This window comes from Ranitomeya imitator, chromosome 4 (assembly GCF_032444005.1).
Source record: "Ranitomeya imitator isolate aRanImi1 chromosome 4, aRanImi1.pri, whole genome shotgun sequence".
In the NCBI taxonomy this organism is placed as follows: Eukaryota; Metazoa; Chordata; class Amphibia; order Anura; family Dendrobatidae; genus Ranitomeya; species Ranitomeya imitator.
Window position 1 is genome coordinate 223,138,378 of NC_091285.1, and position 15,121 is coordinate 223,153,498.

Below are 15,121 nucleotides of genomic sequence, written 5' to 3' on the forward strand. Positions count from 1 at the left end.
CACTTCCATTCTTTATCAGCACTCCATATACGACGGGAACACAATGTGGAAGCAGATTGTCTCAGTCGCCATTGCCTACGACAGGGGGAATGGTCTCTGAACCGGCAAATATTCAAACAGATAGTCAGTCTCTGGGGATTACCAGTTTTAGATCTGTTTGCTGCGAGGAGAAACAGGCAGGATATGCATATGCGTTTTCCCCAATGTGTTTGATTCCTCTAGTTCTCAGGAAGATCAGGGAGGAGGAGGCAAGGGTAGTTCTAATCACCCCCTTCTGGCCCATAAGACCATGGTTTTCTCTACTCAGAGTGATGTCAGTGACCGACCCTTGGGTGTTGCCTTCGAGTCCGGGGCTCCTCTCTCAAAGTCCATTTCGTCATCCCAATGTGGAGGGCCTTCATTTGACGGCGTGTAATTTGAGAGGGAATTGCTAAGACAGAGAGGATTTTCAGAGGCCTTGATATCTACCTTACTAAATAGCCGGAAGGAGGTCACTACCAAAATTTACTTTAGGGTCTGGAAGAAGATTCTAGCATTCCATCAGCATCCCCTAACAGACCATATTCCGATTCTGGCAATTCTGGAATTCTTACAGAAAGGCTGAGAGTTGGGGTTGGCAGTTGGCAAGTGTCAGCTTTAGGAGCCCTATATAACAGCAGTGTGGTGGGAAATACATGGGTGTCCAGATTTATTAAGTCTATTGAATGTAGTAACCCAGTTCATATTGCTAGATTGCCGCCATGGGATTTAAACTTGGGATTAGATGCTTTAGCAGAACCCCCTTTTGAGCCGTTACATTCTGCCTCAATTAAGATTCTGACCCTAAAGACAGTTCTTTTGTTAGCCTTAACTTCTGCTAGGCGGGTCAGTGATATTCAGGCATTATCAGTGGACCCTCCCTATCTAATGGTCTTTCAGGATAAAATTGTTTTGAAGCCAGACCCAGAATATTTACCAAAGGTAGCTTCTAGGTTCCATAGGAGCCAGGAGATATATTTACCATCCTTTTGCGATAATCCAGTTTCAGCAGAAGAACAGAAATGTCATACGCTAGATGTTAGAAGAGCAGTATTGGAGTACTTAGACAAGACACAAACTTGGAGGCAGAGTAGGGCTCTGTTTGTTTCTTTCTTTCCAGAATCAGAAGAGAGGTGAGAGTGTCACAGAAAGTTCTATCGCCAGATGGATCAGAGAAGCAATATGTCTAGCCTATTCCGCCAAGGGGGAGACACCGCTAAAAGGCATCAAAGCCCACTCCACTCGAGCCATTGCCTCATCCTGGGCGGAGAAAGCGGATGTCTCCATGGACATGATATGTAAGGCGGCAACGTGGTCATCTCCTTCCACCTTTTATAAGCACTACTGTTTTGATCTATCATACAATTCCAGCCTAGTCTTTGGGCGATCAGTACTTAGTGCTGTGGTCCCTCCCAGGTGAATAGTCTCTGAATGTCTCTCGTAGGGTGCTGTCGTGAAGATAGGAAAACCGGTTGTTACTTATCGGTAATAGGATTTTAGAGTCCACGACAGCACCCGCACATTCCTTCCCGTAGTTAATCACTGTATCCCTGCACTCTATTGGAAGGTGTGCTTTTAGTTTTCACTCTGTAGAGTTTAAGTGGAAATTATCATGTACTAATTCAATGGCGGTGCCCTTATACTCTGAAACACAAACTGGAGTAGCGAGGGAGACCGCCCCTTTTTAACCTGTAGGTTCCTGTCCTGATGGTGGGCGGATCCCCTCTCTCGTAGGGTGCTGTCGTGGACTCTGTAAAATCCTATTACCGGTAAGTAACAACCGGTTTCAGTATGTTTTTTATGGTAGGGATGGATACTACAAAGCGTGTGAAAGAGGTCTAACAGGCCTCATACTTTTGTGGTGTACTTGAGTTTATACTAAAGCATAATCAAACGGATACAATATTAGTTTCATCTTAATATATACTTACCTTGTAATGTATTCACATCCTGTTCCGTCCAGATGTGTCTGGATCCTAAATTTTCAAGCGGTGGAGGTTCACCAACCGTCATATTGGGACACTCAAGGGATGAGTGTCTCAATATGGAAACTGCTGGCGGTACCACCAGTGGAAAACTGTTGCACCGCGCACACACACTGTACGCATCACACACACACACACACACTGTATATGCCGTACGCAACACACACACACACACACTGTATACGCCGAACGCACCACACACACACTATATATGCCATACGCAGCCTCATGCGCAGTGCTACCAGCGGAACACCGTCGCGTACACGCCGCCGGGATCAGCCGAATGATTCATTGACTGCCGCCATCTTTGTACAGGAGGAGCGCATGCGCAGTTTTAATGTGACCGCTGTTATCTGTCTGCACAAAGATCGCGGCGATCTCATTTACTGAAGCCTGCGTGAATTCCCCGCAGGTGCAGTGAATCATTCAGGTGATCCCGGCGGCAGATGCACGACGTGTCTACACGCAGAGGAAGCCGGTCACATTAAAGGGGTTTTCCCATAAACGAAAGTTAATTTTAAAAATTGTCTGTCTGACAATTATGCAGCATACCACAACTCCTGGGCAGGGAGGAAGCAAAAGACAATACTAACATTACAGCAGGAGACCGCAGAGGATTTCTTTTGTCAGGTAAAATATTTCACTGAGAGTTTTTAAACAATATTTTACCTCACAAAATGTTTCCTCTCCTGCTGTAATGTCAGTATTGTCTTTTGCTTCTTCCCTTGCCCAGGAGCTGTGGTATGTTCTGTGCACGGTCAGACAGAGACCATTTTTAGAATAAAACTTTCGATCGTGGTAAAACCCCTTTAAAAAGCAAATATCAACGCCAACATGGCTCCTCCTAAAAAGTACACCAATGACAATGAAAGGAAAGCAGCAAAGGCACAACGTCGAAGACAACAACGGGCAAATGAGAGTCCTGAAGAGCAACAGCATCAGTGGGACAAAAACAATGCATAACGGCGTAGGCATCAAGCACATGAGTCCCCTGATGCAAAAGTCATTAGATTATCACAGGATGCCATTAGGCAACAACAGCACCGCAAACAAAAGTCTGCAGTCTTAACACCAATACCATGCTCACAAGATGACTCATTGGAACCAGCACACCACATCGGAGCACATGGGGTACAGAGGTCAAAGAAGAGATGACATGAGAGGAGAAGACAGCAGATGGGGGAGAGAGAAAGTTTACAGGGGTGAGAGAGACAGAGCACAGGGGGGAGACAGCTCAGATGGGACAGCACATGAGGGGAGAACACAGCATAGGAAGGAGAAAGACAGCAGACAAGGGGGATAGCACATGAGGTAGAAAGGTCAAAGAAGAGAGCACAGACGGGAGAAGTCAGCACATGGGGAAAGAGAGAGTGGATAGGTGGGTGAGCACACAGGGGGTGAGATCAACGCTGCAAAGCCTGCCCCCATGATGACATTACCGCCCTCCTGATGTGATAGCATCGGGCCTTCATCTAGTAGAATGTAATGGAAAAAATGTATTTCATATTGGTATCCGTTCCACATACCGTACATTTTTGCACATGTCTTTTTTTTTCCGCAGGATGCAAAAACAGTCTGCTCCATTTTTTTTTAGAACATTGCACTCTATGGAAGACCTCCGTGTCATATAAAAAAAAGCTAATGGAGCGTATATGTTAACAAAATGGTCTGTTTGTATCACTTTTACAACAAATCAGTTTTTGTATACGATTTAAAATACGTTGTTACAGATTGGAAAAAAAAAAGTGGTATGAAGCAGACCTAAGGATCTTAAGTCACTGATAAGCAAACTGATCTTTAAATTATGAAGAAAAAATATATATTGGAAAAGTAAATTAAACCGATTTTCTAGGACTATTTAATATGTTTTTGTTATAGGCCCAAAAACAGTCCTGGATAATGTCTTTAATTGTTAGTATGCAGTGAATAACTCCTCTTTAGATAAACCAGAAACTATTTTCTTTTATTCAGTCCTCACCACTATACTATGAATATTAGTTGAGAGAGAATAGTCATGTGGTGGTGGCTGGAGTATTCCGGGGACGGCCATACTCTGGGCTGATTTCTTTGATTTGACCTAGGCTTGAAGAGAATTCTATGTTAGAAGTGAAGAGGCATAAGAGTGAAGCTGAGGAGCTGAGGGCTCGCCTCTCCGAGATGGAAAAGGAAATAAATTATCTTAATGCTGAGCTTGAAGTGCAGAAAGAGGCAAACACCAGAGCTCCTACTGCAACTATGAAAAATCTGGTGGAACGACTGAAAAGCCAAGTATCCCACAAGGAAAAGCAGCAAAAGGTATTTTGTTTAATACTTGTTATATGAAAAAGATAAATTCTTTAATGGGAACACATTTCTTAAATGTATACTGAATAAACCCTGTGCACATCAAAGACGAGATGTTCTGCATTGCTTTATAGTCAGATCCTTCATGTACATGTATTTGGGATAGCTATGCACAGGGAAAAAAAAGGTAATTTAATTCTTGGGACAAATCATATTGATTGAACCTACTGCCTTAGAAAACAATCTCAAAATAAGTGTAGTTTGTCCTTTTTGTTCCCATTTTCCTACTTGGAGTTGTCCAAGACTGACTTATTAATGACCTATCCTCGGGATAGCTCATTGTTCTCAAACCATTGGGGTCCATTCCTTCATCCCAACAATCCACATCAATCAGTTGTAGTGAGTGTAACTGGTGTTCACACCCTGAACAGCGCATCTCCATACATTGTGTAGCGGCCATTCTGGGGTACTGCTGTTCTGCTCCTAGTAACGTGAATATTAGCAGAGTTGCAGTCCTCTGGATGGGCACAATACCGGGTACGGAGCTGTGCTTTTCTGGCTCCATACACTCCTACCTGGCCTCAAATAGAGCTGAGAACAGCTGATTAGTGGGTTTGCTATCAGTATCAGTCTAAGGCTAGTTTCACACTAGCGTTTTGCTGAGCTGCGGACTTCCTCCGTGAAGCCCCACCCACTGCCGCACCTCCACCGCTCAGCTCTGCCTACTTCCGCATGCGGCCTGCGTACCTATCTTTAACATTAGGTATACAGGTCGTGCGGATGCCTCCGCATGCGTCATTTTGGCGATGCGGCGAAACGCGTCGCACGCAGCTGGTTAGAATTTCTTTTTTTCGCTGCATCGTCAAAACGGAGGCATCCACATACATCTGCAGGACCTACATACCTAATGTTAAAGATAGGTACGCAGGCCGCATGCGGACGTAGGCGGAGCTGAGCGGCAGAGATGCGGCCGTTGGCGGGGCTTCACAGAGGACGTCCGCAGCTCAGCAAAACGCTAGTGTGAAACTAGCCTAAGACAATCACTTTGAAAGGACTCACTCAGCACAGACGTTCGGTGCTTCACGGCGAGGCCAATCATATAAAGGGGTGGTGCTACCATAAAATATAAATTTGAGTTAGCAGAAAATGTGTAAATGGGTAAATGTTTTTTGCAATATGCAATTATTAAAGACTAGGTGTTTCCAGCCAGCTAACGCTCGGCATGCTCATTGCTATCTAATTTACGCTGCTGGTGATTAAAGTAAATAATGACAACATTCAATAGCGCTCACGCAGTTGGTAAATTAACGTGTGGTAATGTGTGGGGGCGGAGCCTCGTGTGGCAATGTGTGGGGGCGGAGCCTCGTGTGGCAATGTGTGGGGGCGGAGCCTCGTGTGGCAAAGTGTGGGGGCGGAGCCTCGTGTGGCAAAGTGTGGGGGCGGAGCCTCGTGTGGCAAAGTGTGGGGGCGGAGCCTCGTGTGGCAAAGTGTGGGGGCGGAGCCTCGTGTGGCAAAGTGTGGGGGCGGAGCCTCGTGTGGCAAAGTGTGGGGGTGGAGCCTCGTGTGGCAAAGTGTGGGGGCGGAGCCTCGTGTGGCAAAGTGTGGGGGCGGAGCCTCGTGTGGCAAAGTGTGGGGGCGGGATTGTGTGGGGTAAAGGGGTGGGGGCGGGATTGTGTGTGTGGTGATGTGGGGGCGGGATTATGTGGGTTGATGTGGATGGCGGGATTATGTGTGGTGATGTGGTGGGGTGGGGTAAAGGGGTGGGGGGGCGATGTGGTGGGGGTGGGATTATTTGTGGTAATGTGATGGGGGCGGGATTGTGTGTGTGTGGTGATGTGGTGGGGGCGGGATTATGTGGGGTGATGTGGATGGCGGGATTATGTGTGGTGATGTGGTGGGGTGGGATTATGTGGGGTAAAGGGGTGGGGGGGCGATGTGGTGGGGCGGGATTATTTGTGGTAATGTGGTGGGGGCGGGATTATGTGTGGTAGTGTGGTGGGGGCGGGATTGTGTGTGGTAAAGTGGTGGGGGCGAGATTGTGTGTGTGGTAATGTGGTGGGGCGGGATTGTGTGTGTGGTAAAGTGGTGGGGGCAGAGCTACTGTGCAGGGGGCGGGATTAGCGAGTAATCACGATGAGAGATATATATATATATATATATATATATATATATATATATATATTAATTATATAATGCTATGTTCAAAAAAATAGGAACCTTTCATCTTCTGAAATAGTCCCCTTGGCGTTATTCCGTCTGCGAGCTTTATCCGTCCATCTCAATGGCCGATCAGCTGGCCACGCTTGTGCAATTCGCAATATACGTGAGAAGCTTCCTGCGCTCACAGAATGCTGGGAAGTCTGTGTGATGATTGCAGACAGACGCTCCCTGCACTCACACAGCTCTAACAGTGCACACAGGATGCAGAATGCTGGGACGTGTGTGCAATGATGGCAGACAGACGCTCCCTGCACTCACACAACTCTAACAGTGCACACAGGATGCAGAATGCTGGGACGTGTGTGTAATGATTGCAGACAGACGCTCCCTGCACTCACACAGCTCTAACAGTGCACACAGGATGCAGAATGCTGGGATGTGTGTGCAATGATGGCAGACAGACAGTCCTTGTACTCACACGGCTCTGACAGTGCACACAGGATGCAGAATGCTGGGATGTGTGCAATGATGGCAGACAGACAGTCCTTGTACTCACACGGCTCTGACAGTGCACACAGGATGCAGAATGCTGGGATGTGTGTGCAATGATGGCAGACAGACGGTCCTTGTACTCACACGGCTCTGACAGTGCACACAGGATGCAGAATGCTGGGACGTGTGTGTAATGATGGCAGACAGACGGTCCTTGTACTCACACTGCTCTGACAGTGCACACAGGATGCAGAATGCTGGGACGTGTGTGTAATGATGGCAGACAGACGCTCCTTGTTCTCACACGGCTCTGACAGTGCACACAGGATGCAGAATGCTGGGATGTGTGTGCAATGATGGCAGACAGACGGTCCTTGTACTCACACGGCTCTGACAGTGCACACAGGATGCAGAATGCTGGGACGTGTGTGTAATGATGGCAGACAGACGGTCCTTGTACTCACACTGCTCTGACAGTGCACACAGGATGCAGAATGCTGGGACGTGTGTGTAATGATGGCAGACAGACGGTCCCCACACTCACATGGCTCTGACAGTGCACACAGGATGCAGAATGCTGGGACGTGTGTGCAATGATGGCAGACAGACGCTCCCCACACTCACACAGTTTTGACAGCTGGGTGAGAGTTGGAGGATTTTGTTTTTATTTATGATGACAGGAACTACACATGCGCGGAAAGCTGATTTGCCACTGGGATGGTCAGATACAGCTCTCAGACAGAATAGTGCCAGGAGCCCATTTCAGAAGATGAAAGGTTATTTTTTTTGAACCGAGCATAATTTTTAATAACTGTAGATTACAAAAACATTTACTTACACATTTCCTGCTAAATTAAATGTATCCTTTATGGTGACACAACCCCTTTGAATACACTTTAGCGCCAGCTTGGTTTCCATTTGTCTCCCCCTTCTCTGCCTCTGTGAAGCCAGAGCTGTCAATCAAAGAAGAGGTGGGGATGTAGATAAAGGGAAAATAAGCAGGTGGGAAGGTGTATTTAAATGATTGGCCCCACCATTTTGCCAGCACAGAATTTCTGTTCAAACTAAGTCCCTTTTAAAGGGGCTTTTCGACCTAATCTGAGAACAGGTGTCACGCAGTTTACGGCGATATAGGGGCAGGACGGCGTATTGGAACCCGCACCTGTGCCTGCCACTAAAAGGGACCCTGACTTTCCCTTATCTCTGGGGTACCTATGAAGGTTAGGAGGCCCGAGCCGCCAGCGTAACCCTGTCTCCTGTGCAGGCCCTATAAGTGACCCCCTCTCCCCCCCAAGAGAGGTAAACCGCACCAGAGTAAATAATATCACCAAAACAGAAAAGGAAAAGAAAAAAAACAGACTTAGCTTAATGCTGCAAGGCGCAGCAAGAAGAAACACCAGAAGAAACGGACACTGCAGTAGAACAACAGCTCTCAGCTAGCTCCTACTCCTGGCTTGGTCAGCTGCAGAATGAACTAACACCGACAGTCAGCTGATGAGCCAGGTGACCTTTTAAAGGATGGAGGGAGTGGTCACCATAAACTTCAGCTGAGCCAGAAGCAATGCAATAACACAAGCGGCCACCAGAGGGGGAAAAACTGCATTAACCCCTGATGACCAAAAAGGAAAAAAGGTATTAAACTTAAAGGGACACTGTCACCTGAATTTGGAGTGAACAATCTTCATCCATGGAGGCGGGGGTTTTGGGTTTTTGATTCACCCTTTCCTTACCCGCTGGCTGCATGCTGGCTGCAATATTGGATTGAAGTTCATTCTCTGTCCTCCATAGTACACGCCTGCGCAAGGTAATCTTGCCTTGCGCAGGCGTGTACTACGGAGGACAGAGAATTAACTTCAATCCAATATTGCAGCCAGCATGCAGCCAGCGGGTAAGGAAAGGGTGAATCAAAAACCCCGCCTCCATGGCTGAAGATTGTTCCCTCCAAATTCAGGTGACAGTGTCCCTTTAAGCAAACCAGATCTGCCACAAATCCAAAATTGGATCGTGACAACAGGATAGTGTAGAGATAGAGACCCTGATTCCAGCGATGTGTCACCGACTGGGCTGCTTAGTGTAGTTTTCATATAATCACGATTTTATCAACAGGAGGACTGGTAAACCTACTTCCATGGAGTCCTCCATATTCTTGAGCTCTGTATATCTATGCCCCCATCACTGATTGACCTCTTTCTGCCCATGCACAGTGTACACAGAAAGCTGGTGTGTTTACGGGGTTTTATGTAACTTTGCAATCTGAGAACTGGTAGATCTGCAACAGATAAAACTGTGATTTTATCAAAACTGCAGCAAGCAGCACAGTAATTGACATATCACTTTAAACCGGGTATCTGCCCCTACATCATGATGCTCTCAGATGTGGTAGCAAAAACCTGGTGACAGATTCCCTTTTAGGCTATGTGCGCATGTTGCGGATTTGCTTGTGTAAAATTCTGCGCAGTTTCTGCCTCTCTTGGCACAAAACGCAGCTGAAAATCCGTGTGGTTTTTATGCAGATTTTCATGTGTTTTTGTAAATCCATAGAGCTAAATAAAGATATATTATTAAAAAAAAAAGGAATTGTGATGTAATTTCCTTGTTCAACCTCTTCAGCCAGATACCCTCATTAATATTAAATAGAGACACACACACCAGCCTATGTAGGTGCATTAACATAATTAACCTACATATGCTGTCACAAAAAAAACAACTGTCAGAAATATGCGTGAAATGCAATATCTGTTTATTTTTCAAATAATTTTTTTTTAAAAATTGCGTGGGCTCCCGCATAATTTTAATAACCAGCAGAGTGAAAGCCGAAGGCTGAGGGCAAATGTTATTCTTGGAAGGAGTCAATAGCCATAAAGGTTCCCAGGCTATTAATAGCAGCTCACAGCTGTTTGCTTAGCATTTACTGGCTAGTTTACAGGGGAACCCCAGAAAATAAATTTACATGGGGATCCCCCTATAAAATCGAACCAGAAAAGGCTAGGCAGACAACTTTGGGCTGATATTAATAGCTTGGGAAGGGGCCATGGATATTGGCACCCCCACAGGCTAAAACATCAGTTCTCAGCCATCCCAGAATTGGCACATCTTTATAGATACACCAATTCTGGCACTTCGCCTTGCTCTTCCCACTTGCCCTGTAGCTGTGGCAAGTGGGGTTCATATTTGTGGGGTTGATATCACCTTTGTATTGTCAGGTGACATCAAGCCCACAGGTTAGTAATGGAGATGTGTCTATAAGATGCCTATCTATTACTAACCCCATAGTTACATGGTAAATAAAGACACGGCCAGAATATACCGTATATACTCGAGTATAAGCCGAGATTTTCAGCCCAAATTTTAGGGCTGAAAGTGCCCCCCTCGGCTTATACTCGAGTCACGGTAGCGGTGGGGTCGGCAGGTGAGGGGCTGAGGGCGCTGGGGTATACTTACCTAGTCCCAGCGATCCTCGCGCTGTCCCTGCCGTCCCACGGGCTTCGGCGCTGCAGCTTCTTCCTCTCTTCAGCGGTCACGTGGGACCGCTCATTACAGAAATGAATAAGCGGCTCCACCTCCCATAGGGGCGGAGCCGCTTATTCATTTCTCTAATCAGCGGTGCCGGTGACCGCTGATAGAGAAAGAAGCTGCAGCGCCGAAGACAGGAGGGGACAGCGCGAGGATCGCCAGGACTAGGTGAGTATGTTATATTCACCTGTCCTCGTTCCAGCCGCCGGGCGCCGATCCATCTTCCCGGCCGGCGCCTCCATCTTCCCGGCGTCTGCGCTCTCTGACTGATCAGGCAGAGGGCGCGATGACGCATATAGTGTGCGCGGCGCCCTCTGCCTGATCAGTCAGAGCAGAGACGCCGGGAAGATGGAGGCGCCGGAACGAGACGCTGGGAGCTGCAATCAAGGGAGGTGAGTATGTGTTTTTTTTTTTTATTGCAGCAGTAGCAGCGGCAGCACAGATTAATGTGGAGCATCTATGGGGCACAGTGAACGGTGCAGGGCACCGTATATGGAGCACATCTATGGGGCACAGTGAACGGTGCAGAGCACCGTATAAGGCACAGCTAGGGGGCACAATGAACGGTGCAGAGCACCGTATAAGGCACAGCTAGGGGGCACAATGAACGGTGCAGAGCACCGTATAAGGCACAGCTAGGGGGCACAGTGAACGGTGCAGAGCACCGTATAAGGCACAGCTAGGGGGCACAATGAACGGTGCAGAGCACCGTATAAGGCACAGCTAGGGGGCACAATGAACGGTGCAGAGCACCGTATAAGGCACAGCTAGGGGGCACAGTGAACGGTGCAGAGCACCGTATATGGCACAGCTAGGGGGCACAATGAACGGTGCAGAGCACTGTATATGGCACATCTATGGGGCACAGTGAACGGTGCAGAGCACTGTATATGGCACATCTATGGGGCACAGTGAACGGTGCAGAGCACCGTATATGGCACATCTATGGGGCACAGTGAACGGTGCAGAGCACTGTATATGGCACAGCTAGGGGGCACAGTGAACGGTGCAGGGCACCGTATATGGCACATCTATGGGGCACAATGAACGGTGCAGAGCACCGTATATGGCACATCTATGGGGCACAGTGAACGGTGCAGAGCACTGTATATGGCACAGCTAGGGGGCACAGTGAACGGTGCAGAGCACTATATGGGGCACAGCTATGGGGAAATATGAATGGTGTAGAGCACTATATGGCACAGCTATGGGGAAATAATGATCTATTTTTATTTTTGAAATTCACCGGTAAATGCTGCATTTCCACCCTAGGCTTATACTCGAGTCAATAAGTTTTCCCAGTTTTTTGTGGCAAAATTAGGGGGGTCGGCTTATACTCGGGTCGGCTTATACTCGAGTATATACGGTAGTCCTTTATTTGAATCACACAGACTCCTTTATTGAATCTTAATTTACCATAGTTACTGAATGCCTAATCCCCGACGCCCTAGTTTCCTGCAACAAAAATAAAATAATAAACCAACATATAATACTCCCTGTCTGACGTAGTCCATTAACGAGTGTCCCATGACTATCTCACATGAAATTAGACATGAGCACTACTCTTAAAGGGTGCATAAGTAGGTTCCCACACCGTGTGTACTAGATACAAAAGAACCTGGCAGGTTCTTTTGTATCTATCTCACATGTAGAACTTGTCACATCGGTTGAGACCGCTCTACCCAGCCTCTGGCGATACACTGACAGGAGATAATCGCTCACACAGTGTATCACTGAGAGTTCACCGGAGTTCATCAGCTTTGGTGCTGTCACTTACGGCACCACTGCTTGAGAATTTTCTCACGCAGCGGTGCCGCAAGTGAGAGCACCGGAGCTGATCAGCTGATGAACTCTGGTGAACTCTTGCGGCGACTCAGTGATCTTCTCTACCGGAGGCCTGGTAAAGCTGTCACATCTCCCGATGTGACTGTTCTACACGTGAGATCACCGTGGGACACTCATTATTAAATGCACTGCGGCGGATGGTAAGTATATGTTGGTTTATTATTTTTTATTGCTTGCAGGAGACGAGGGCGTTGGGGATTAGTTGTTTTGTGAGTATGTATTGTGTATGTAAATGTTTTTTTTGTTTGTTTGTTTTTTACAATTGAACACAGGCGCCGGATCATTGGACTACTATTCCATCATCGGCTCATGGTGTCACTGTTATATGTGACAGCAGACATAGCCAGATGAGAGTAGTCGTACCATCAGACGACGCCTGTGTATACACACACACACACACACACGCACGCAGACAGATACACACATACCCGCAGACACACACACACCCACAGACAGATGCACACACACCCGTAGACAGATGCACACACACCCGTAGACAGACACGCAGACACACACCCGCAGACAGACATGCACGTATTCTCCGCCCACACACACATTCTGCGCCCACACACTCTACTTGGCAGTGTTTACACTAGTCCTAAGGGTAAGGTAGCATCACAAACAACATGGCAGTGATTATGCTAGTCCTATGTGTAGGACAGCAACACAAACAACATGGCAGTGATTATACTAGTCCTATGGGTAGAGCAGCATCACAAACAACATGGCAGTGATTATACTAGTCCTATAGATAGGGTAGCATCACAAACAACATGGCAGTGATTATGCTAGTCCTATGGGTAGAGCAGCATCACAAAAATGGCAGTGATTATACTAGTCCTATGGGTAGGGTAGCATCACAAACAACATGGCAGTGATTATGCTAGTCCTATGGGTAGAGCAGCATCACAAACAACATGGCAGTGATCATACTAGTCCTGTGGGTAGAGTAGCATCACAAACAACATGGCAGTGATCATACTAGTCCTGTGGGTAGAGCAGCATCACAAACAACATGGCAGTGATTATACTAGTCCTATGGGTAGGGTAGCATCACAAACAACATGGCAGTGATTATGCTAGTCCTATGGGTAGAGCAGCATCACAAACAACATGGCAGTGATCATACTAGTCCTGTGGGTAGAGCAGCATCACAAAGAACATGGCAGTGATCATACTAGTCCTGTGGGTAGGGTAGCATCACAAACAACATGGCAGTGATTATACTAGTCCTATGGGTAGAGCAGCATCACAAACAACATGGCAGTGATCATACTAGTCCTGTGGGTAGAGCAGCATCACAAACAACATGGCAGTGATTATACTAGTCCTATGGGTAGGGTAACATCACAACATGGCAGTGATTATGCTAGTCCTATGGGTAGGGTAACATCACAACATGGCAGTGATTATGCTAGTCCTATGGGTAGAGCAGCATCACAAACAACATGGCAGTGATCATACTAGTCCTGTGGGTAGAGCAGCATCACAAACAACATGGCAGTGATTATACTAGTCCTATGGGTAGGGTAACATCACAACATGGCAGTGATTATGCTAGTCCTATGGGTAGGGTAACATCACAACATGGCAGTGATTATGCTAGTCCTATGGGTAGGGTAGCATCACAAACAACATGTCAGTGATTATGCTAGTCCTATGGGTAGAGCAGCATCACAAACAACATGGCAGTGATTATACTCGTCCTATGGGTAGGGTAGCATCACAAACAACATGGCAGTGATTATGCTAGTCCTATGGGTAGGGTACCATCACAAACAACATGGCAGTGATTATGCTAGTCCTATGGGTAGAGCAGCATCACAAACAACATGGCAGTGATTATACTAGTCCTATGGGTAGGGTACCATCACAAACAACATGGCAGTGATTATACTAGTCCTATGGGTAGGGTAGCATCACAAACAACATGGCAGTGATTATGCTAGTCCTATGGGTAGAGCAGCATCACAAACAACATGGCAGTGATTATACTAGTCTTATGGGTAGGGTAGCATCACAAACAACATGGCAGTGATTATACTAGTCCTATGGGTAGGGTACCATCACAAACAACATGGCAGTGATTATACTAGTTTTATGGGTAGGGTAGCATCACAAACAACATGGCAGTGATTATACTAGTCCTATGGGTAGGGTAGCATCACAAACAACATGGCAGTGATTATACTAGTCCTATGGGTAGGGTAGCATCACAAACAACATGGCAGTGATTATACTAGTCCTATGGGTAGAGCAGCATCACAAACAACATGGCAGTGATTATGCTAGTCCTATGGGTAGAGCAGCATCACAAACAACATGGCAGTGATTATACTAGTCCTATGGGTAGGGTTGCATCACAAACAACATGGCAGTGATTATACTAGTCCTATGGGTAGGGTAGCATCACAAACAACATGGCAGTGATTATGCTAGTCCTATGGGTAGAGCAGCATCACAAACAACATGGCAGTGATTATGCTAGTCCTGTGGGTAGGGTAGCATCACAAACAACATGGCAGTGATTATACTAGTCCTGTGGGTAGGGTAGCATCACAAACAACATGGCAGTGATCATACTAGTCCTACGGGTAGAGCAGCATCACAAACAACATGGCAGTGATTATACTAGTCCTATGGGTAGAGCAGCATCACAAACAACATGGCAGTGATCATACTAGTCCTGTGGGTAGAGTAGCATCACAAACAACATGGCAGTGATCATACTAGTCCTGTGGGTAGAGCAGCATCACAAACAACATGGCAGTGATTATACTAGTCCTATGGGTAGGGTAACATCACAACATGGCAGTGATTATGCT

At 46.8% G+C, this 15,121-nt stretch overlaps 1 protein-coding gene across 2 annotated transcripts in view; it reads left to right on the top strand.

Annotated features, from left to right (window-relative positions):
* Positions 1-15,121, top strand: part of CEP290 (centrosomal protein 290) — a 361,160-nt gene that overhangs the window by 230,576 nt on the left and 115,463 nt on the right. For both annotated transcript variants that reach the window (XM_069764386.1, XM_069764388.1), the window contains exon 37: positions 4,085-4,298. In XM_069764386.1, the coding sequence (XP_069620487.1) occupies positions 4,085-4,298 (214 nt within the window). The remainder of the gene's footprint in view (positions 1-4,084; positions 4,299-15,121) is intronic.